Source organism: Pseudopipra pipra, chromosome 13 (genome assembly GCF_036250125.1).
Source record: "Pseudopipra pipra isolate bDixPip1 chromosome 13, bDixPip1.hap1, whole genome shotgun sequence".
NCBI classification, from domain to species: domain Eukaryota; kingdom Metazoa; phylum Chordata; class Aves; order Passeriformes; family Pipridae; genus Pseudopipra; species Pseudopipra pipra.
Genome location: NC_087561.1, coordinates 11,300,464 through 11,324,892, shown reverse-complemented (window position 1 = coordinate 11,324,892; position 24,429 = coordinate 11,300,464). Strand labels below are relative to the sequence as shown.

General features: G+C 38.5%; 1 protein-coding gene across 3 annotated transcripts; it reads right to left on the bottom strand.

Moving 5' to 3' along the window:
* Nucleotides 1-1,014: 1,014 nt before the first annotated feature.
* Nucleotides 1,015-24,103, bottom strand: PHF6 (PHD finger protein 6). 3 transcript variants are annotated; one of them, XM_064670019.1, is made up of 11 exons: nt 23,892-24,049; nt 18,846-19,026; nt 18,571-18,672; nt 15,612-15,745; nt 15,263-15,306; nt 5,994-6,160; nt 5,672-5,815; nt 4,358-4,462; nt 3,345-3,478; nt 2,744-2,873; nt 1,015-1,151 (listed from the first exon to the last, which is right to left on the bottom strand). In XM_064670019.1, exons 2-10 carry the CDS (start codon nt 18,981-18,983, stop codon nt 2,744-2,746), a joined length of 1,098 nt encoding a protein of 365 aa, XP_064526089.1. In that variant the 5' UTR covers nt 18,984-19,026; nt 23,892-24,049; the 3' UTR covers nt 1,015-1,151. The 3 variants fall into 3 exon arrangements, with proteins under 3 accessions (XP_064526089.1, XP_064526091.1, XP_064526088.1); XM_064670021.1 differs by lacking the exon at nt 1,015-1,151 and adding an exon at nt 2,112-2,451 and having other exon boundaries at nt 5,994-6,157; nt 23,892-24,103; XM_064670018.1 differs by lacking the exon at nt 1,015-1,151 and adding an exon at nt 2,112-2,451.
* Nucleotides 24,104-24,429: the final 326 nt, after the last annotated feature.

Sequence of the window (24,429 nt, the reverse complement as noted above, 5' to 3'; positions counted from 1 at the left end):
GATGTAAATGTTGTATACTATCATACATTGTCATGCTTTTTAAAACTACAATTAAGGACGTAAGAGATGTACAGTAAATACACTGCTGAGGTACATTTCTTCTAAATATTAACACCACGACAGAATTACTCCCCAGCAGGTGATGCTACTTGGGAACATATAAATACAATTTTTACATTGTAAGGCACTTTTACCCAGCATACATGAGTTGAAGTCAGTTATGACAAAATTGAGGCTTGTAAGAAAAGGTTTTTGCTTTTGACTTTGTTTCCATGAATTCTGAATTGATGACAGTTCAGTCAGGCCACCTCAGCACACAGAGGTAACAGGGAAACCAGCCACTCGCTTTTCTGCTACCCGAAGGTAAAGTGCTGTTCTGGTTCTTCCAGGCATGGAATGGGGTCATTTATTTCATAACAGGTGAGTTATTGGACTGAATATTATACTAAGCCACTGACACACAATGAATTAGAGCTCAGTCTCAAGTACAGTCAGTATGCTGGCAGATCTACCCCATGCAAACTTAGTTAAATACAGTAGCTGCAAACAAAGTGCCTTTTTTCCATGGAAGGGCCATGTCCGAGGCACAAATTGAAGTAATTTAAATATTGAAGGATGCTATTTTGCATTCTAAAACTGTTCTGAGTGGCTGAAAAATGTTCATATTCCAGGAGAAACAAAACACTTTGATAGACAATTTCAATAATCGATCTGTCATTGCAATTCAAGTCACGCTTTTAATTTTGAAAGTTACAAATACAAAATAAAAATGATCAATGGCATCATGTTTAGAGCAGTAACTGAATATTTTCTGTACACAGCAATATTTCTTTCCAAATGGCATTATTCTCCAGGAAAGCAAACATAATTGATTGAATTCTAACAGGTAAAATGTTAGAAATTCCAATATACAGTAATTGAGTCCCTCAAGACATTAAGGGAATGCATAAGAAGACAAATGACACACGTTAAATCTTTTAAAAATACAAGTAAAAAATGCTACAGAAACTCATGTTACAAATAAACTGTTTTTGCAATACCAATCACAGAAGAACTGTAGCAGTTTATAGTCAAATCAGTGTCTTTTGCTTGTTTCCTTCCTTCAAATCCAGAAGTTTTGTTGGGAGTTCAGAGTGAAACAAGTCAAAACCCTAAACAAACAATAAGGTGATGCGGTAGTAACAGACAAACATGTGGACTAGATTCAGCTTTTTGGTTTTATTTAAGTCTGAGGATGTGCTTTACCAGACCAATTGAAGAAGCCAGTACCCATTAGAAATGACAAGGTGTTTTGAAAGCAGTCAGAGGACTGTTCTGTTAGGTTTGGTATAGCCTAGATCTGATCATTCCCTAAAGGAACATCAAATTCTAGCAAGTAGAATTCCATGATGTGATTGTTGACTTGACAGAGAAAGGAAAAATAATGACTAAAACAATAAGGATGATACGCAAAGTTTCTCATATAGTGGTCATAAGATTAAAAAATAAATACCAATCTAGCCAAAAAGGTTGTTTCCTCAATCTTCTTACAGAATATGGGACCTTTATGCATATTCTTGACAAAACATGAAGTGTTCCACACAACAGAGAACACCTGAGGTATGGACGTCAGATATGGTGGCTAAATTCCATAGTGAGTTAAGAGTTGTAACTCTCTGAAATGGTAGAGATTGGGCTGCAAAGTCCAAACATTTGTAAGGTTTTAATCACACTTGGTGAAGTGTTCTTTGTAAATCAGGACACAGAAAGAGGTGGGTCGTTGGGGAAAGAACGAACTACAGCCCTTTGGCATGAGTTCTAAAGCTCACAGCTCAGAACCAACAGCTGCTCAAGTAAATCTCCCGCGAACAACGCCGGGCAGAATGAGCAATCCCAACAGGAACAACCTGAAATGTTCAAGCATGCCTCGTGTACACCGAGTCCTTTCCTACTGTGCTTCGCAAGCAAAAACAGAGCGCGGCTTTCCCAGGTACGGCCTCCGTAACTTGTGCAGGAAGAAAATGCAAAATCACAAAGTACCAGCTCGTTGCCACCACGAACTTGTCCGTGTTGTTAATTAAACTAGCTAAGACCTTCCCTCATTGCGTGAATCCACTAAACAACTTACACACTCCAAATCTTAAGGTTTTTATTCAGTCCAGAAATATAGATCTTACTTCATTTCAATGTCTGCCTTAACTTTTGACACTGTACATGTTACATATCATTTATATAGTGTTTCATTTTTTTTCCAGACACTGCAGACTACAAACTACATAATATTGACATGTAAAACTCTGCCACTTACTGAAGGCTCACACACATGAACGTTTCAGGCAGTTCAATGAAATTTCTAACAGAGTCGGGTAGTAAAAAGTTACTAACCCTTTTCTGATTTTAGAAAACAATTTAAAAGAATTAGTAGTTATGATGTCTTAGCCATTCCCAGTTCTATAACTCTGTCCCTTGAACCTGTTTAAAAAATGATGAAAACAATAGTAAATTTAAAATCGTACAGAAAAGCATTTAGCAGCTCTGACAATACATCTACATTTAGCAATAGAAATGAGGGCCTCCCTTCTTACACTGTTACAAAGTCAGCTGGATTTAAAAAACAACAAATCCTCCCCATTCTTTTACAGTATGCCAATAAAAAGTACTTCTTTGCATACACTAGATTTAAATACTTCACTGCAATAAACTACATTAAATGTATATTGCGTTTTAGTCTTGGTAACAGATCTGTCAGGAGTAACTTCCATACCTAGTTTCCATTGAGCTGCTGCTGAGGAATGTCATTATGGTCAGTGCCTGATTTGCCACGGCTTTTGCTTTCTCTTTCTTCATCCTCTTCGTCTCTTTCATCATTTCCACTATGGTTTTTACAATAGAGTCTGGCACAATAAAAGAAACAGTGAGGACTTTCACTGAAAATATCCATCAAAACCTGACTTTCCTCTCAATTAGTTTTGAGATGTGCTACAAGTCAGTTGCTAAGTCTTAAGTCATTCATGGTTTTCAGTCAAGCATCAGTTAACTGAGAACAAAAACAAGGTTCAAGACCAGCCAATAAAACTGTGATCAATCCTAGTTCTCCAGAACTGCCACTGCACTGCTCAACGAATGCCCTCTCGTGGGCACAGCATGACAACTCAGCTGCAGTCAACTCAGCACTTCAGAAAGTAGGGGAAGTTAGGGGGTCCAAAAAACGGCCAAAAGTAAGCTACAAACATATCAAGATGGAGGAATCATGCCATAAATTTTCTTGATACAAATTACAGATTAATCAAGGAGGAAAACATACTACAGGTCAATTTTCATATTACAACCCTACTCATTGAGTCAAGAATTACACAGGTCCTTACTTATAAATTCCTCGTGACATATTCTCAATGTATTTAGCTTTGTCTTCTACTCCACAGTGGTAATGGTATGTTTTTATGCAGGCTTTGATTTCACACCCAATAGTAGCACCAGGCTGGCTGCAGAGTGTGCATTTCTGTGCAGGGGAAAGAAGAGAACAGCACTGTTCAGCCTCTCAGTCCCTTGACTCTTAGTATTCAGTTTAGTGTTCTTCATATTTATGGCTACCATTTGGAAACAGAGTAATACCTCTGGCAGATCATCCTTCCAATGAAAAGTTAATCAAAGACATTGTAAACCAGAAACTATAAAATACCAATCTATTAAAATATGAACAGCAAGATTTACCTGCTCATTGCACTGAAAATTGCTACATGATTGCACGTTTTTGCATTTCCAAGATCATTTTATTGCCACTGAAGTTAATATATTCATATATGAAGAGTCTTAAATTATCTTTTTCAAGGAGTAACATTGCTGTTTTTCTCCCTGACACCCCATAAATTTCTTAGCACTTTAAAAACACCCTGAATTTTAATAAAATACAATGTGACATTTTACCAACATCCCCACCTGTAAGACCTTAATAAGTTTTCCTATTAAAACACTCAAACAACTGGAAACACTGTTTTGGTTCCAGTATGTTAGAGAATATGTTCACTGCGAGAACTGCATATTCTCTAAGTTTATTTGTAGCTTCACAAGGCGTGTTTTCATTAACACGGGTACAAAGCCGTTACTCTCTTATAATTACTGTAAGGCTAACATGAATCATATGATTCTATGATAATAATTACTATGTACATTGTAATAAAGAACCCCAAATACCACATGCCCAAACACCACTAATTTTAAGGTGATTCCTATCTGGTTGCTCATCCCACAAGTAAAAATATATTTAAATATATTTTTATAAATAAGAAGATGGAAAAGACTGCCTCCTTCCTTTTGTGGAACAGTTACACACACCTTAGCAGAATCACTAACACGTTCATCACATTCTGCAGATACATACCATTCTTTTTCCTCTCTTGATTTCTTGAAGTACAGTTTTGATATCAAAATCACCAAACTCTGCCCGTGAAGTTGTTGTCAGCTGGACAGTGCCAGAAGAGAACAACTGTAAAACAAGCAAGTCAAAATAATTTCAGGTCACCAACATGGCTGAAAATTTTTTTCTGTGCTGGAGTAACATCCTGTTCCATGATCTCAGACAGTATGTGCTTTACCAACAAAGTAGGAAAAAGCCCATGCTGAGTAATTAGCGTGATGAGGATTCCTTCCGATCTGCGCCTGACTGCTTTAATTTGCCTTGGAGAAATGTATTTTAAAAGACAAAGAAGTAGACAAGCAATAATGACAGGATAAAACACAAAGTAATAAATGGGCAACATTACCAATTACACTACTCAACTTCCTAGGAATATTCCATTTCCTTCCCCGTGACACATTTATAATTGAGCTTCATGACACACTGATGACAACATAACTGTCAATATCAGAAAGCCCTGAGGGATGACAATGGAGCACAGAAGCACCACCCCTTCTATCATCACCCTGGCATATTCAGCTAAACTGTCTTAAAACTAAAGTTCAGGTACACAAAGCAGCAAAGAATCCTGTAAGACTCAAGGCTGCTGGCACACACCAGCTCTCTGTTTAGTGAGCCTGGGGATAGGAAGACAATTAATACTCCACAGATTGCCTGTATTATTTATTCATTTTGAGGTATAACAGGAACCACTGAGGTTTGTTACCCAAAGCCCTACATCATTCATACAACAAGTTATAAGAAAGATTGCACTGTCTGCTCACGTTCATTGAAATTAGGTTCTATTCAGGCTGACAGCTCCATAAACATGACCATCTAAGATCAAGGGTTTTCTAGAACCTCCATATCCCACTCTACTTGAGCCTCATAGTCTGAATCCACAGGTCAGAAAACTAATGAATTTCTTCCCAGATTGTGTCTGAATGCCTGTGGAGTAAAGTTATTTTATTTTTGGAGTGGGTTCTTTTAGTTAAAACTGTTTTTTGTTTTCCTTTTTAAAAACTTATATGCATTTAGACGCTAAGGGAGCATTTTTAATAAGCTAAAGAGTCTCCCTGAGCTAATTCCATCTCTTAGCATGAAGCCAACTTTTATCCATATTGCCTGCAGTGAAAATAAATGAATTGCTCACTTTGCAACACTTCAGTGCTTAAAGAGATCATCAGCACACAGACAATACTCGAGCATAATTACATGTGAGGGTACTGTATTAAAATCTAAAATAGCAATTCAGACAAAATTCACAGAATAGACTGGTTAACAACAACACTTACTCACCATGCACTTATAGTGTGCTGCAGCCTTTTTGGCATTAAATATATGAAGCTTTCCTCTAGCTTCATTTTCTTCTTCACCTGCATGACAGAATCCACATTTAGGTTTTGTATCACTGGGGCTGCTTCTGTGGGGAGACCTGTCTCTCTGAAAGAAAAACATTTTACTAAAATATACTGCTGGGTTACAAATAAGGCTGCAATTTCAAAAGCCTGTGGCCACCAGCTGGAGGCTCAGACAATTGCAAATTTTAATAAAAATTAAATTTGCAGAGAAGAAATATGCAATTCTGTCTTCTAAGAAGTTTAGCATATTTACTGCTTACATAGGAACTGCTTTCTATTTCATCTGTGCCATGTGAGGACGTAGATCTAGTGTCTTCTGATTGCCCTTTTAAATTTGTTTTCCTTGGCTTTCCCTTACGACCCCTCCTTTTTCCTTTGGGAGGTGAAGGCTCCAACTCGTGTTCATTGATACTTTCTTCTAAATCTGCTTTAGAAGTCAGAAAACATCATCAAATAGGATTCTTAAAAATTTTACACAAAACAAATCAAGGCAAAAAAACCCAAACCAAACCAAAAAAACCCACAACCCACCAAAATTAGGCAAGAAAAAACATAACCTGTATTTTCTGCATTACAAACATGCAACTGCAGATCCTGAAAACATGATTTATTTCTTTGTAACAACTCAGTTTTGCATCTTTATAACATAATACATGAAGGTTTAGCATTTCTTACAGTTTCTACTTTCAGACTCAAAATGTGTCCTCAGATATATATGTTCACCTCTACTGAAAATAAGACTGTTTAAATGAGACTGCAACCAGAAAATGTTTTCACCCTCAAGATAAGTTTTTAATTTATTAAGATCCATACCCCAATGTAAATCGCTCTTGATATTATGCCAGTGTACCCAAACACCACTGTCCTTGCTTTATTAATTGATGCCTGCTGACTCAAGAAAAAAAAATTCACCCATTTGGCTATAACATTAAGTTCTAAAATGGAAACACATTTTGCCTTCATGAAACAAACCTACAATTTCATTTTGTTACAGTATATTTTTACATCTGCACCTAAAAGCAGCTGCCAGTTTACAGAAAACCATCCACACTGACAACATCCCAGATTAAGAATTTACAGACCATTAAGAATATAAGAATGTATGTTTTTAAAAGAGATGTACCAAAGAGGTCTGACAAGTTCCTTTGAAAATGTCAGCTCAGCTGTGAATGCTACAGAGCTGTAATACAGCATTCCAGCAGACTGTCCTTTGGAGAACTCAAGACTCTATGGATAATACAGATCAATTCTGGAAGCTTAAGACTGCTTCCAATACGATCTAGTTAAGTTATATCTGATAACTATATCTAATAACCAGCTCAATTCAGTCACTAACCACTTTCCTGCTTGCAGGAGCATCCTCTTTTTTTTTTTTTTTTAATATGTAACACCCACCCTGCTCCAAATGCAAAGATATTTTAGCAGATTTATTTATAGAGAAACACGTACGGACTCCACTGAAGGACTTTTCTTCTCAAAATCCAAACCACAAATATCAGTATGAGCTCCCAAACAGAAGGAAACAGTAATCATAAGGTTTGGAACATCCACTTTATGGACACTGCCATATGGTTTTAGTATCCAGACAGGACATCTTATTTTGAGATGTTGCCTTGCCAGAACTCGTCTTTCTTATCTATTATCACATAAAAACCAGATCACATTTCTATCTCATGGTAACAGCAAAGCAACCACACAAGAGTTTGAGGTCAAAGTCTTGAACATATTCCACAGCCACCAGCTGGGAGCAGAAGACAACTGAAGGCCTGGCCCCAGCCTGGCACACAAGAACATCCCGTTCAGCTCTGTCTACTAATCTAGAATCTGTTGCTAATCCCCGAGAAAGCTACAGATTCAGCTCACTTATTAAGGAAGGAAAGAAGACGAATCCAAATGCAGCACAACAGGCTATACTGAAATTTATACTGAAATATATAATTCTGAACAGGCTATACTGCAAATTATTTTGGTTTAGATTGACAGATTATTCACCTATACACAGATATGCCCACGTTGCTACTAAAATATATCAGTCTGTCTACGACATCCCTATGGTTTAGTATACATAGATGATTCTTTTCTAATTAGATGTCAAAACCACCATTTATTTTACTCTGAAAAAATTTAATGCATGATGACATAGATTATTCTAATGAAACAATACATTTTACATTTTCTTCTCAGAATTGCCTAACTAACATTTCTCATCTATAATCACTTGTTAAATTCCCCAAGCAAGATTATGCAATTTAGATATCAACCTCTCAGACTGCATATAGCAAATTTTATTGCAACCTGAAACCCTCTTTCAAAGAGAATTCTCTTTTATCTTGTTCCTCATAATATGAACTCTCCAGCAATTATTAAATTTGTGAATCTCTGTTGCTATTTTACACGTACAGAAATCATAGATGGTTATTCTAGAAAAAAAAAATCTTACAAAAATACAACTATTGAATTCAGCACCCTTTAAATAACATAAGTAAGAAGTTAAAAATATTCCTTCCAAAATAAATCCATGGATTTCCCTACTGTATCGGATAAAGCAAAGTGCAGTCCATGCACCAACAGTCCTTATTTTTCCAAAGCTCCTTATCAATTCTGTCAGCCAAAATGCTTTCAACCTTTCAGGTCACCCTTATTTTCTACACAGCATTAAAGCATGTCCTGAGCAGCCACACTTACAAAAACAGAACAAAAAAACCACAGAAAAAACAGAACCAAAACACACCTTTTTATAAGAAATGTCACAGTCTCCAAATAGAATAAGTTCTTAAGTGCTATGTTTTTAGTCTACAATTATTAGTATATTTAAGATTTGAAAAGTAAAAATGCTGTATTTTTAAAAGATGGTTTCAGTGTAAGATAAAAAAACATCAAGATTGCACAGCTTTCCTCAAAGGAGAACCCCCTTCTGTGCTCAAAACTAGGACTTCCAGAAAGTTCAGACTTCATTGAAATCCAGATGCTACACGACCTCTTCACTAAAAATACAATTCCTTGCAGATCTGTGTCTCCTACTACAAGTGACATGGACCTATAGATTAACACCACCAAAATGGGAGGATCTGCTCTATCACATCTATCCTACAAGACTGAAACCTCAAAACATTACAGTTTCTCCGGGTTTTATAGCACTATGCACTCACACAACAGACCAGGAAGGGATTGTAACCAGATGTCAAACACACCTGCTTTGGATGGTCTTTATGTTATACAACGTGGTTGGTGCCCTACCCCTCCCCTCAAGCCCACTGCCAGCTTACCCTGTGTCCCTGGCATCTGATGGTTGGGTGTTTCCAACTTCTCATGTCAGCTTGAACTAAGGAAAACACAAACAGTTGTTCAACTCCTCCCTGACCAGGCGTTGTTTTATCACGGGTATCACCCATCCTCTGGATCCCCTGAGATTCCCTAGATATTCTTCAACTGCCCCCCATCCCATATCCCACTACTGCATTGATTTTTAAAATCATCACAATATTCTCAATATAGCTTTATCTAAAGTCTTCAAAGGAGGTTCCTATGAGCTTCCCTTTGAAGTCCCTAAATGCTAGATCTGAAAAAATGAGCTTAATATACAATATGGCCTGAGAAGGGGAGGTAAGGGTAGAAAACAAGAGAAAACAATCTACATTTTAAAAGGCACTTAAGAATATGATATTGTAAATTAAGATGAGAAAAAAGATGAGCAGCAACGAGCCCCCAGTTTGCATTTTAGAAATCCACGAGCAGTACAAAGTACCAAAGAAAGAAGCCTGGCAAAACACTGTATTACATAAACTGTTAACAGGGAGATTCAGCTTCAGAGAGAAATCTAAAAATTCTCCTTTGATCATGACTAGAAAGAAAAAGGATCGAGATGTTTTGCTGTTTAAAATAAGGCTTGGCAGAGAAGAGCTTGAGATATCACTGATCTATATTGCATCAGCTTGAAATACACATGGAATCACCCCTTTACAAAAGCCGGGTTAAAGAAAAGTAATAAAAGAATTAAGTGATTTAAAGGTTGTGAAAGAACAAATAAAAAGAGGATGAGTACAATAAATACTGCTCTATCACCTCCTACATTACCTAACAACAGACTAAGCAAGGCAGAAGCAAAGGGGGCCGAGTTTACATGAGGAAGATAATAAACAAAACTGACTGGGAAAATTTGCAAGCCGGACTGGACATAAAAAGAAGCCAAAACATAGAATGTGGAAGTGGCTTAGTTAGACATGCTGCTATGTAAATCTGAAATCATATGTGTAGTTAAAGTTTTACAGTGCATTTGGGATAAAAGAGAAACTAAAAATTCAAGGAACAAAATCAATCTTATTAGATTTGTAGAAGAGAAATGGAATATAATGAAGAAAAAACTACTTCAGCATGTTAAAGTCAGATTTCTTTAAAATATGGCTGAAACCCAATGAACTATATGTGCCAACACAATTATTTTAAATTGAAAAGAAATGTCAAAAAAACCCAGAGAGCTTTATTGGCCCAGTAATCAATACCAAAAATGTGAATGCATCTATAACCATTAATAAGAACCAGAGATTTGCATAAAAACCCTTGCAAGCAAATACAAAATCAAGTAAAGTGATCATGAAATAATAGAAGTTTTTATCAGCAAGTGATGTGAAATTAACAATAAAAATGCTGAATATAATTTTTGGATTTTCTTTTTCAATGGAAAAAGACTAAGTTACACAAAATGTATCTAAACTAAAGCAAGAGTGAAGAGGAAAAAAATTAAATTACCCCTTACATTCTGCCGGTGTTTTCCAAAAGCACCAAATACTTCAAGGAACTGATGACTCTTGTCCAAAATTATTTCTGACTGAATAGTATCTATGTTATATGAGGTACTTGAGATTATTTCTTTAAGTACATTTGACATAGAAAATGAATGAAATAGCCCTTCATAACAACACAATCTAAATGCTTTTTCAAGCAAACAAATGGTGGCAAAGACTGAAGACAGACTATACACTTGGCTTTTCTGCACCATCACAAAGCTTCTGACCCCCGGTATGATAAACCTGTTCAGTGTGAGTACCTGACCAAGTCTCTGTTTGTGTAACACCTGGGAAGGAGAATTGTAACACCACAGGACAGCTCCTCAGACAGGACAAAGTATTCACCACATGATGATGCCTTTCCTTTTCCTTTAGCTGTGTGTTTTTCCATAAGAAAACACAGTTGTGATGCTTCTGCACAAACCTCTGTTAGTCTCTCATGGGACACCACTGATTTGCTGCCTGGACCAAGTGTTTTTGTGAGAACAGCAAATACACATTTGATGCCACATCCAGAGCATTCTCCAGAAGACAGACAATGAGCAGAGCCAGGGAAGGATATGTCACCATCCATCAGGAGAAATGAAATGACTCCAAACTGCAACGTTACAGAAACTGTTACACCCGACTGCATTAATGTGAGGAAAGCTTATGCTGGGACCAGTGCTACAGAAAATGCAACAGGGAACAAACACTGCTTTAAGAATCCAGAGATGAATCAGAATGTTACCAAACTGTAATGCCAAAAGGTTTCAGATGTTTTACCTGCCAAACTCTGGCTTACACAGTGCTTTGAAAAAGTGCTCAGTTCACTACAGATTGCAATGCCTCTAAATAGGTCTGACAGAGAAATATTACCCTGACTCAAACTTACTGAGCAGTATGAGAAGCACAGATTCCATGTTTGATCATTAGAATAACATGAAAGGGATGCTGAGACAGGGAATGTCCTTATTTCCATTGTGGAAACATCATTCTCTGAGGCTTTGAGCACAGCTACAACAGGAATTATGGACATTTTATTTTCTGACCCCACAGTTCTCAAGCATCTGCTTTAAATGTTATGAGCAGAAGTCACATGGCTGTCTTTGTTAGTCTTTGTTTTACCATAAGAATCAAATTACATTCTTATCTTAGCTTATATCAAGCTATTCCTGATCAGCTGAATTTGTTTTAAATTCAACACATGGGCCAGGGCAACCCCACCTGCAGGGAAATAAGAGAGACCAGTTCTTTCATTTTTCAACAATTATTTCCAGTACATTGGAATAAATTCCAACAAACAGTTCCAAAACCTTCGTTCAACAATACTCTATTCTTCAAAAAGAATAAATGCAATTGTATCAAACTGAACAGCAATTCAACTAATAGTTAGCTGTGATCTTTTGAAAGCACTGGCACCAACCCGTGTAATCTATTAGGTACTAAAAACTTAGATAGCTTGCCTAAAATTATGAATTAAGGTACTATCTCAAGTTCAGGAAAAGTTATACTGTTAGATTTCTAAACAGCAAGGCAAAAATCTAAATGTCCTTTTTCCAGTTCATGGAAACACAGCACAAAAGAATCACTCTGAAACACACAAAGGAAATGTAAGAGAAATACAATTTTCCTATGTTATGTCACCTGAAGGTCAGGCCATACAGATAAATCAGAAAAACCCAACAATCTCCTGAAAAAGACAATGAATTTAATTTAAGAGCACAATACTCTGCTGCCACGTTTCACATTTTTATATTCAACAAAAGCAGAAGGTAATTCAGCAACTCCTCTCGATTAAGGGAAAATTAACTCCCATCACTCATTAATTTTGTCTTGATGAGTAGATACCAAGTCTGATAAATCCTCACCCCATTTGAATTTCATGACACCAATGAATAACATCTAAGAGGTCTTTTTTCTTAGGTTTTAGTGGGTAACTTAATTCCAACATAGGTCCTTCAACTACATTTCCATGCAGCCTCCAGGAATTTTCTTTAACTGTTATTAAATGGTTAACAGATAGTCTTTTTAAACTAGATTTTAGTACACAAGGCAGATCTCAAACAAGTATGAACCCAAAGCATCTATTTGCTAGGGAAGGGAGGGGAAGTGAGAGAAAAATCTCCCTGCTATGCAGCAGTGCTGCCTACAGAAAATAAACTGCTCTGGGCTGCACCAAACCAAACACTCCTAAAAACTCTTAGAACATCCACTAACATAAGTGACATAATAAAAATGCTTGGACTGCAACAATTCAATCTGGATACAGAGAACAAAGAATAAGAACCCAGAGACACTCTAAACTGACCAAGGAAAAAGAAACCCCAACAAAATAATAACAATAAAAAACCCCAACCACACTGCACCCCAGAGCAGGAGCAGTAAGTTTCCATTAAAAAGGACTGATAGTTCCAGGGCCTCTGTGCACCTACACTGAGCGACAGAACCACGGAAGAGCTTTAACTGTTCTGTTATGAAAACAGTCCTAAGAGCAAAGATTAACGAAAACGAAACTAAAACAAGATTAAAAAAAAAAGCCATTACATTAGAATCTAGTTTCCCTGCCTACTCTAGTCACTCTTCTCTGCCAAGTTCTTTCTGGTTTCACACACCACCATTCTTTCACATTTAAATGCCTCCTTGACATTCACATTTTCATCAAGAAACAAACAAAATACATACAGAAAGCTTAATCTCACCATCCAACACCTTCCAGTTGTCATTTCACTGAGCAAACTTCAGCATTTAAATATTAAGAAACAAAATCCCTGAAGTCCCTTCTGAAATTCTGAAAACCACTCTGTATTTTTCTGTCTGCTAAAGGTAATTAGTTTTCAACGTACCAAAATACCATTGCTATGGAAATAACTTCTAGCATTGTATCAGCAGATGCAATATGTATTTCTACTTTCTTTGATTTAAAGGAGGTTTATCATAAAAAAGCCCCAGCTTCTGGCATTATCAAATCCATAACCATAAATAATAACTATTTTATGGGTATAGTTTATCATAAAATGTATAGACTAAAACCAGAACATATTCTTTGGGAAAGAGCACTGGCTGGAATTTCAGTCAAATACTAAATAAAAAACAAAACAAAAACGTGAAGTATAGCTAAACTTATTTCTAAAAGTGCAAAGCATAACAGAACTAAATATTTTAAAGAAAAAAATGTGCAAAGTTAAATGCTAAATAAGATACTATTGGGTTCTTCATCCTCAGTTTTTCTGAGTGATGTTGTTTATTCCTCCTCTCCTACCTTCAATTCGAGTCTCTTGGGATGAGTTTATTTTAACATTTTAATAAACTGCCATCATCAACATTTAAGAAAGAAAAGCCACTATGCCTCTAGTAATTTTTCCCAGGTCATCCCAGACAAAATATCCATATAAAATTTAAAAGCCTTTGCTGTTAGAAAATGACATGATAAAACTGGACATAATGGTATCTGAAAATTCTTGAAGGAAAGCACAAGTTCAGATCCTGCAAGGAATTCCAAGCAGAAAAATTCATCCATTGGCTTTGGGCTCCATGCAGAATTGGAGGCATTTTTCAATACACATCAAAAACAGAGTAAGTATAAAAGATTACATTTAAATATCAGTTAAAGAGATTAATCTCTTTGGACTCATATGTTTTTCATATCCTGTTTCTGCTAACACACAAAACAACCCCCAGAACAAAGAAACGAAGTCACAAACTACAAGATAACATGGTCCCATCTCTTTGGAGAACTAATAAAACACATATATTATTTTTCTTGTTTTAACCTAGTAATAACAAAATCAAGAGAGGTTTATATACAAAGCACATGATAATAATTATATAAGTAGACTAAAAAAAAGAAATTAATTTTAATTTGCGATTTTCTACTGCTTTCAGTATCTTTCTGAACACTGAAGTAGCATCCAAACCTTACCATTAATAGATCTACTACCCATAGCATAAAAAGCAGTAAATTACCTTAAAAATACATTTGGCACAGAGACTGAAGTAATTCATAAAATTTCATGTTCACTAAACAGTCATGTACTCCTCATTAGTTAAGTCTGATGACATTTCAAGCAAAAGCAATGTAAGAAGTAAACCACCAACTGTTCTCTTACCCAAACTCACATACAGCAGAAAAAAGGAAAAATACCTTAATAAATACACAGTAGCACAACTAGATTGGAATTTTAATAGACCACACATTTATCTACATTTGTGGCATTTCACTACTCTTCTCTGCAAAGATCCACAGCTTTTATGAATGCATCCATACAACCTTTTTTATCAAAATGACTCCGAAATACATCTGTAAGTGAACTGATCACAGGCCTTTTCATTTACTATTGGGTCCTTCTTATTTAAAGAGTTAAACTCTATTTAATAGTTAAAAAAATAGTAAATATTTAGGAACACTAGCAATAACAAAAATCAGCTGTTACCTGATAAAATATTTCAGATGGTAGTATTGTGAATATTTAACTATAAATATAAGCCAGCTTCTTCCCAGAAAGGAATGAATAACTTCTACCCAAACTTCCTTTTTATGGACCATCATATCTTTTGAACATCCTAAAATTTACAGGTTTGGTTTTTCTCCAACCTCAACTACTAGTTTTTAGAGAAAATACAGAAATCAGATGGGCTTCCAAACTCACTGTTTCTCAAAAAAATGTAGTTCTAATTTTTACTGAAAACATTTATATTCTCCAGAAAAATTAAATTTAACCAAATATCTTTCTACAATGGGAAAAATTTATATTGAATAATTTTACCTTCAGAGTTATGCGTAGTTTTCTTGTGTTTTCGACATAAAATCCTATAAACAAAGTAGTTGAAAACTGTCAAGTCAGTCACGATTCACAGATTATTTACTCATCTTTTAAATTTAAATGCCAGTACATTTTTCTCCCACTTGTAAAACTCACTGATATACAAATCTTGCAGTGAAAATATGCTTTTCTAGCACATCACTGTTTTGAATGCCACGATCATTAGAAATTTTTGCAACAGTTTTGTTTAGATTCCAAAGTGGGTTGTTTTGCTTTGTTGTTTGTTTGTTTTTAAACAAAGACTGTAAAATTACAAATACAAAATCAGACATAACAAATAAATAATAGTTACATGTAAATGCCTTGTGAAGGTTTCTCTCTTATCTGAGCCTTATCATGCAAAGCACAGTAGTAGTGATATGTCTTGTGACACGTTTTCACATCACAGCCAATGGTTGCTCCGGGACAGTGGCATAAAGAGCACATCTGGAAAGAAAATGAAGCACAATTCATGTTACTGTTGGTTTAGTACTTCGGAGTTCAAAAATAATACCATCACCACCCCTGGTGACAAAACAAATGGACTTACCCACTTAACATTACTCTTCCTGCTCTCAAGTGTTTCTCATAATTTATTTTAAAATCAAGAAATCTGTTGCAATTATGCAGCAGTACAATATACGTCATATGCTGATTATCAATTCAATGAAGAAAATAAGTAATCTGTTTTTGTGGAATGTGCCTGATGAACATGACGCATCTATTCACCTGAGTATCCTCCTCCCAAGGATTAGCTGTTTGTACCAACCATTTCAGAAAATTTAAAATCATAAACTGTACTTGTTGAATTCTGAATTACATTACGAAGGTAGGAGAAAAAAAAAAAAAGACACCATTTGGCAGTGAATCCTGCAGTCAGAAATACTGATGACCTGCAAACTTACCTCAGCATCAGCAGCTAACTTTACCCTTTTTTTCTATAGTTATTTCCTTAAGCCCTTTCCAAAACACTGAATTTGGCAAAATATTTGTCAAATACAATGAATTTATTTTCATTAGCCTAATTTTTGCTATTTGTATTGCAGAGAAGATTAAAAGTGAGTCTGATGCTTGACTCTTCTTTCCAAATAATTAATTTTTCTCATATTAGAACACATCATTGCTTAGGATACACCAGCTATCCTGGTCCTGGTACAATTGCTCATGCTTCTTCTACTGTGATAGGTAAGGAAGTCATTGACAGCATCACAGTATTTTTCTCTGCATTATTTTTTAGTGAGGTAATATTGCCTCAAAACGTCCAAAGTTTCCATTAAATTCACCTCCCAAGACAACTGGAGCTTTTCCTTTGTATCCTGCATGTTGCACATGCCCCCGGAAGGTTACAATTCATTCCAATAAAGCCTAAGTGAGCAATGTAAGATACCTGCTACATATATCTTTGCAGTTACATTTTCTGTCCACAGCACTCGCTCAGTCAAGTTCTTCTCGTTAGTCTCAAATATGCCCCAAAAAAATACCACCAAAGTTACCAAATATACCACCAGCCTGCTTTTCAATTTTAACAAAGTCAACTGAACAGTAAAAATGTCAAAGCCTTGGATCATCTCCATTTACTCCTCTGCAAGCTCTGAAATGGTACAGTTATATACTGTTCCTTAGTTGTTCTCTAATTTGTATGGGTTTTTTATTGCATAAATCTGTTATACATTATGGTTTAACACATAATAATTGCTGATCAAAGTCCTTTATAAAAACCTAGGCTGAAATTATATCCATCCAATCAGTTTTAGTCAGTATCTCGGTTTTTTGAAAGCCAGAAGTGACTAAAATAAATATTTTTTTTGTGAATACCACGATGTATCTGTATGAACAAAACAGAAATTTTTATAGTCCTTTACTGGTCTATGTTTCCTGACAGTAATAAAGCATTTATTCCATTGGTACAAGTTGTGCTGTTCAAACGGTCACTGTCATTAATTTCCAAGTTGTATCAGGTACGTGTGAAATTTAATAAGCTGCAAAACAAGTCCATTGTTTAAAAAAAAATCCTCTTATGCACAGGTACCATAAATAATGAAGATATTAGTGCCTTGTAAACCCCAAAAATTCACACTTCCTAAGTTATTATAACTGCCTTATTAAGGATAGAACCTACAACCCTTTCTCAGACAGATCTAGACCACCCTCAGAAGGGCTCCACGTGTCAGTCACTGTCACTGATGATGAACAGGTCTCCATTTCCACACCTGGCCAGCAGCACCTCCTGAAGGAGGGTGACCATGGAAATTCTGTCAGAAGACAAATTCAGTCCAAGCTATCAATATACTTATTTAACACAGTTCACTAAGATATTTTTGCCAAATGTGTTCCCCCATAAAAGACCAGGTTAGATCAGAAGTAGACCTGAGAGGGGGCATTTGGGCTACTAAAAATATTTACCTTTGAGCTTCCTCCACAATGTCAATAAAGACAAGCTCCTCCAGGGAGTGATTCAGAGCTGCAGCTTTCTGACAGCCACAGACAGAGATAAGGTACCTAGGAACTAAAATTATCTTTACGTTTTCTCCAAATAGGAAACATCTCAGGACTGTGAATGTACTAGATTTAACTAGATCCAGGTTTTCTGCAAAAAGCTGAACACAGTGCCTGGTTCATACAGCTATCGAGCTCCAGTGATCTATCCAGCTGTTGCATCAGAGAAGGAACATAAAGAGATTCAGAAGCAAAACAGACAGAAACCACCACAGACAGAAAAAGAAACCACCTTTGAAAAACCTTTAAGAGACTGAAGAATGAAGAAGTTTCTTTATGATCTGTACTACCACATTCTTTGGAAATTCCTAATCACAACATGAATGACTTGTGAACAGCTATTTCTCTATGCTTCAGTTCACTACAGCAAATAAGGTTCCATGCACTGGAAAAAATTCAAATCAAAGAAGCAATGGATGAAATATGTATTTTTTAATAATTACATGACTAAGCTACAATTCTTAGAACAACCTGTTTACATGAGAGCAGAACTTGACCGAAATAAACAAAGTCCTTTTTTATCCTTTCCTAAAGACACTTGAAAGGTTGGTAAACTGCCATTTAGATTTCATTTCAATGTAAGGATAATCATGTCTGTTCGTAAATCTGAGACCAATTTCATTTCAACATCTTCTGTAAGCTGTTTTAGAGCTCACACAAAGGTAGCACTTTTAAAAAATAAACACACAGACCTAATACACTTAACAACTTCATTGCAAACTTTAAGGAAGGTATGAAGATATTACCTTCCATTTTCAAGGGCCAAAAACACTTACCAGTTTAGTGCCTCTCTTTATTTCTTTCTGAATATCTTCAATAGAGAATCCACCAAGACTCTCATTATCAGTGTGTGAGGAAACCAGTGCAGACGAGAAGAGCTAAAACGGCAAAGACAGAACTTCTATTTTTAAGGGTGCAAGTCACAGAGAACATTTATAGGTATGAGACCCACAAAAATTTCAAACTGCAGTGGTTAACCGTGTGTGCCAATCCCAATGCGGCTGGGTTTTCCACGGATTTCCCCGGCTCCATCCCTCTCCCGGTCACTCACCATACACTTGTGATGTGCCGCCACCTTCTGGTTCTCCGACATCAGTAACTGCCCACATTCGTTATCTTTATTCGACCGACAGAACCCACACTTCCTTTGTCTGGAGGAGACTTTCTTCTGTCCGACTGAGCTTGTCATGATTTTAAATGCCACTTACAATGCCACTGCAATCCTCTCAATGCTACAGGAAAAAGAAGTGCGATCAGCTTGTGAACAAACTAACTTAGTTTTCTAAATTGCTCGGAAGTGATTTGTTGTTTCCCTTCATGCTACATCAATATATCCAGATGAATATGCAACTTTCAGAGGTAGTATTTTGCCAAATTTTTATGAAATTGTATTAGCAAGAAAAAAACAGTTCTTTAGGCAAAAAAAAAAAAAAGTTTGAGCTTTAATATAAAACCTTGGATATCAATACAAAACTTACAGGGAAGAGAAGAAATAAGTCGAAAATACAACAAGGGAAACATTATGGAAAAAAGCTACTGCAACTCATTTTTATAGTTATTTATTACAGGAAAGGAATTTGTAGAAAATATATATAATATATTTCTCTCTATATAAAATATATATTTCTCTGCGTGCAATGAAATTCATGCTCTGGACTGCTTCAAAAACAGAAGCAAAGAAAAACCCCCAAGTCCAGCACAGCCTCAGAACAGGTTTTGGGTGTAAAGGCTCACAGAGTCTCAGGGCAGATGAGTAAGGAGTGGAGATGAGCCGATAAAACGTTACCATTTTCAGAATCAGAGATACGTTGTGGCCACTCAAACAGCATCAGGAACAAAATTTTAGAAGCCTGTATGAGTAAGGTGCTGCAATGGAAACCTTTCCATGACCCACAGTTAGTTTGGCAGTACCACACCAGGTTTCAGTGAGCACATGAGAGCTGCTGTTCTCAGCTAAGAAAAGTGACTTAAAATTGAACTCAAAAATGAATCACAAACTTTTCATGTGCTACCAACAATATGTTTTAAAATACAACCCTGAGGTCCCAATGCCCAAATCAGGCAGACACTGCACATTCAAAAGTGAAAATACCCAACGAGTGCATGAGCTGCTTGGCCCAGTATTAAGAAGTTTCTTGGCCCAGTATTAGGAAGTTTGTGTTCATGTGCTTCTATATCTCCCAAGAAATAAAATATTGTGTTCTTCAAATAGACTTTTACTTTGGAGATTTGAGCCTTACTATCAGAATTGGCCACAACTCCAATAAAATCCTCCTCAGCCTTTGTCTTCATTAGACTCAGCTAAGTAAGAAAAGCCACTGTATGGTTTGATATTTCTGTCGGGAAAAAAAAATAAAATCCAGCCATAAGAACAAACATCTGGACTGGGCTACAATGGCACAGATCTGCATGAAAATGCAGGACTGGTCTCTGGAATTTGCATGGGCAGAGCTGGTGCTCCCCGGTGCTGTCAGAAGCTCATAATGCTGGTATCACTCACTCCTCCTCTAACTGAAAGCAGAGGAGCGTCATTAAGTTTCCGCCGTGTCCCACTGCTGACAGACACTCCTGCTACGTTCTCACTCTTGTGCTTCAACAGATTTTCACACACTGAGTTTTAATTGTTGGCCTCGCAATATTTACTGCAGATCTCCTGCATCAAAAGGTGCCTGTCCTGTCCCCACTGCCTCTGCTTTCCCAACAGCTTCATTTGCTTTCTGTTTCCAACTGCAGAGCCCTTCACCGGCCAGTGACGCACACTGGGGGAAGAATGCAAAGATTTCAGATCTTGCTGATTTGCACAAAAAAGGTGCCAATCTGGATAAACTAGTCACACCCTTTTGCAGTGGCAATAGAGAGTCCTTAAGTGTTAAGCACAAAAGAATTACTATACTATATTCTTCCGAAGAAAAAATAAAACAAGACCATTCTGTAATCCCTTCTGAGGAGAAAGAAGAAATGGGTCCTGAAGGACAGAGGTAGATAGATACATAGATAAAAAACAATAGTAAAACTTTGTGTAATTTTTTAAACTTATATAATACTTGGGAACAGAAAAAGACCTACAAAAGACAAGTAGGAAATAATGTCAAAAGGACTTCTTGTTTACAGCTCACATTCAATAGCTCAATATGAATCACACAGGGATGCACTAGAAATATACCAAGAAAACCATGTAAAATGCAACAAGTTCTGCTTTGGTATAAATAGTGTGGTATCCACAAATAGAGTCATTGGGGTCTACCTGTTTCCTTTTATATTCAGACTATATTATCAAAATATTGACAGCAATGATAGTAGTTCTTAAAAGGAAGATGAGGAATTTCCTCGAACACGTGCACAGGGTCTACTGACTTTCAGAAATAAGAATGACTACTTAAAGAAAGCTACCCTTCAATTTAACAAGCGGTATTTTAGAAAATGAATATAATCTATAGAACACACAAAAATTTATTAAGTGGCTCTCATCATACTTAATTTGTAAGAATAGTAACTTTCCAAGAAAGGGAGTATAAAGAACCTTCTCACGGCTGCTGCTCTACACCTCCCAGTGCACCAACAGGCACTGCAGCAGCACTAGAACCTGACACAACCTGACTTCTTCAAGTACTTCTGCATAGTTTTACTTTTTTAATGCTCATGGTGAAGTTAAAAATAATGCCAATCTTTACCTGATGCATGGATGCTGATGTTAAAAAAAAAAAAAATACACGTTTGGAAATACTTTTCAATTATAAATAATTTAACACTTGAAAAATCATTCAAAACTCAAACACACCAAGAAGCATCAGGGTATGCCAAAAAGGAAATTCACATTCTTTTCACCATCAGATTAAATTACTCTGAAAGCATTTTACAAGGATATCTAAAAGTTTTCTTTCCAACCCTGCATTCTTTGCATTTATTTTTTTCTGTACCATTGAGTATTTACACTATTTATACATTTCTAAAGGCTGCAGAAAAAAAACTGAGCATGAGAAATACCTGTAGACCTCTCCCTAAATTATACCTGTTTTCTCATAAATGTGAGAAAACGCTACCCTGGGATCACATCTCTTTGTGTCAAAATTCACTTCTCATCCTGCCCATTTAAAAAAGAATTCTAAGAAAGATGAACCAAGTTACGCAGCTACAGCCACAAAATTCTGAATGCAAACACTCAATTCTGTTCATCTCTCAGGTTAAATCACTCAGAAGCAACTAATCCAGTTTGCCAAGTATCAAGCTACATTTCACTGGAACGAGAAAAAAAATGCAACTTAAAAACAGCTCAGTGTTTCGGTGTTCCACGTTTAAAAGGCCAACAAATGAGTAAGAATTAAAAAAAAAAAAAAAAGGTGATTAAATCTACTGTTGACATAATCTTGCTTGTTGGCTTTGTCAGAGAAAGTCCTACAGACTGGATCACAGAGAGTGATGTCCTGTGGAATCACTGACTGGGAGATTTTGCACTGTCTCCACCAAAATGGAACACACGTGCTACAAAAACACAGATTATTCCATATAGATCAGTTTTCCATGGGTTTGGTTTAAAGAAAGAGAAGTTACATCTACCCTAGAACCACAAAAGAAGAAATTCATTCAGCCATTCTGGACTTAAAAATTTGGATTCATTTGCATTCACATTTCCTATGCCCACTGAAGTGTTCAGTGTGGTGCTTCGCCTCGCAGTACCTTTATTTTATCTTTAAAGCAGCAGGTTTTAAGCCCTCCTGTGGCTTCTGTGCTGTTTTACTGACTTCCAGAAAACAGATTTTCCAACATAAAAGTGCAAGTTCAATGACTCTCAGGCACAGGACGCCCTCAATGCTCCAGACTTTGTTCATCACCGAGGAACAGAAAGAAACCTGGACTCTAATTTCCATTTATTGCCCAAAAATGTTTCAAGAGCCTGTTTACAGGAGTTTAGGCCCCACCTGTATTTCCTACAAAGGACAGTGACCTGCACACTGCACTTGTAGTTTGATTTGCTGTGTAACCTGCAGGATTCCCAAATTACTATTTCTAAAAACTAGAATTTCTATCTGTGAAGAAAATTTCAGACACATAAGGAAAACCTATGAGACCTAAACAAGCTTCATAAAAAATGGCATTGAAGATACTGAAGTGGTTTCCTCAGGAAAAGCTACAGAAAATATTTGCCTTGATTTTTTTCAAGATACTGGCTGGAGTCACTGTTCCATAAACTTCCAAGTGCTTTGCACTTCCAGGGTCAATCACTCCTTGTTGAGGGGTTTATTGTGGAGAAGGCAGGTTGAATCAAGGGAGAGGGGAGGTATCCTGTAGGGGTCTGTGGCTGAGAACCCAAACCACAGGCCCCACAAAAATCTTTATCCAAGAGTTACATTAGCACAGCATCCTACAGCCACTATAAAAAGCAAGAATGGGAATTTATCCATGAGACTTCCTTAAAAAAATAAAAAAAAAGAAAAACCAAAGAGGGGGTAAAAGCAGGGGAACGAGGGAAAATCCTCGAAAGCCCAAACTATGAGAGCAGAGCAGGTGACTAAAGATGACAGAGAGAGCCCGCGGTCAGGGAGATCTGGCAGGGAGCAGCGAGGGATCTCCAGGAAAGTTTCCATCCTCCCACGGGGAGCGGGAGATGGGCCGATAGCGGCACCTCCGCCGACTCCTCGGAGGACGGACGGGGCAGGACAGGACGGCACCTCCCGGGGCAGCACCGGCGACCCCGCCGCGGGCCCACCCGGCACCACCGGGGCCCGACCACCCCCCGGCCGGGGGAGCACCGGGGGCGCGGGGAGGGCGACCCCCCTCCCGATGCCACCATCGGGAAACGGGGCTGCGAGACCCGGGGGGGCGGATCCCCCCGGGAGGGGGGGCCCGGGCCGGGGCGGGCGGAGCGAGCGGCACCGGTGGCGCAGGGGGGCGGCACCGGGGGCAGCCCCGGGGAGGCAGTACCGACCGCCGCGACCCTCCGCGAGGCGCAGGGACCGGCCGAGGCCCGGGGAGGAGCGGCGGCCGCGGGCGGGCAGGGCCGCGGGCCGGGGGGCTGCGGGTGGGCCGGGGGCGCCGCGCCTGCCCCGGGCGCGCGGCGCGGCGGCGGGGCGGGCGGGCGGGCGGTGGGTCGGTCACTCACCCGTGCGGCGGGCGCGGCGCGGGCGGAGGCGCCGCTCGGCACGGCCCGTGCCCGCGGAGGGGTCGCTCAGGGCCGCTCGCCCGCCGGGACCGGCGCCTTCATTCGGGGCTCGGGGCTCGGGGCTCGGGACGCGCCGCCGCCGCCGCCGCCGAGCGCACGCACGCACGCACGGCACGCACGGGCGGACGCACGCACGCACGGCGCGCGCGGGCCGGCGCGGCGCCCGATTGGCGGGAGCGCGGCCGGGGCGCTGCGATCGGCCTGCTGTGTGCGCACGCGCGCGCCTTTCCCGCTCCCGGTTTCCCGCTCCGCTCCCCGTTTCCCGCTCCGCTCCCGCCGCTTCTCCGCCAAGCCGGGAAACGGAAGCTGGGGGGGTGTGGTGTGGTGTATGGGGAGCGGCGGCTCTGCGCATGCGCAACCGCCTCAGCGCCGCCGCCGCTTCTCCGCGAGCCCGGGCGGGCCCTCCCCCGCCAACGGGGTCTGCGCATGCGCAGCGCCCGCCCGCGGCCGTTGGAGTGGGGACGGACGGACAACACGC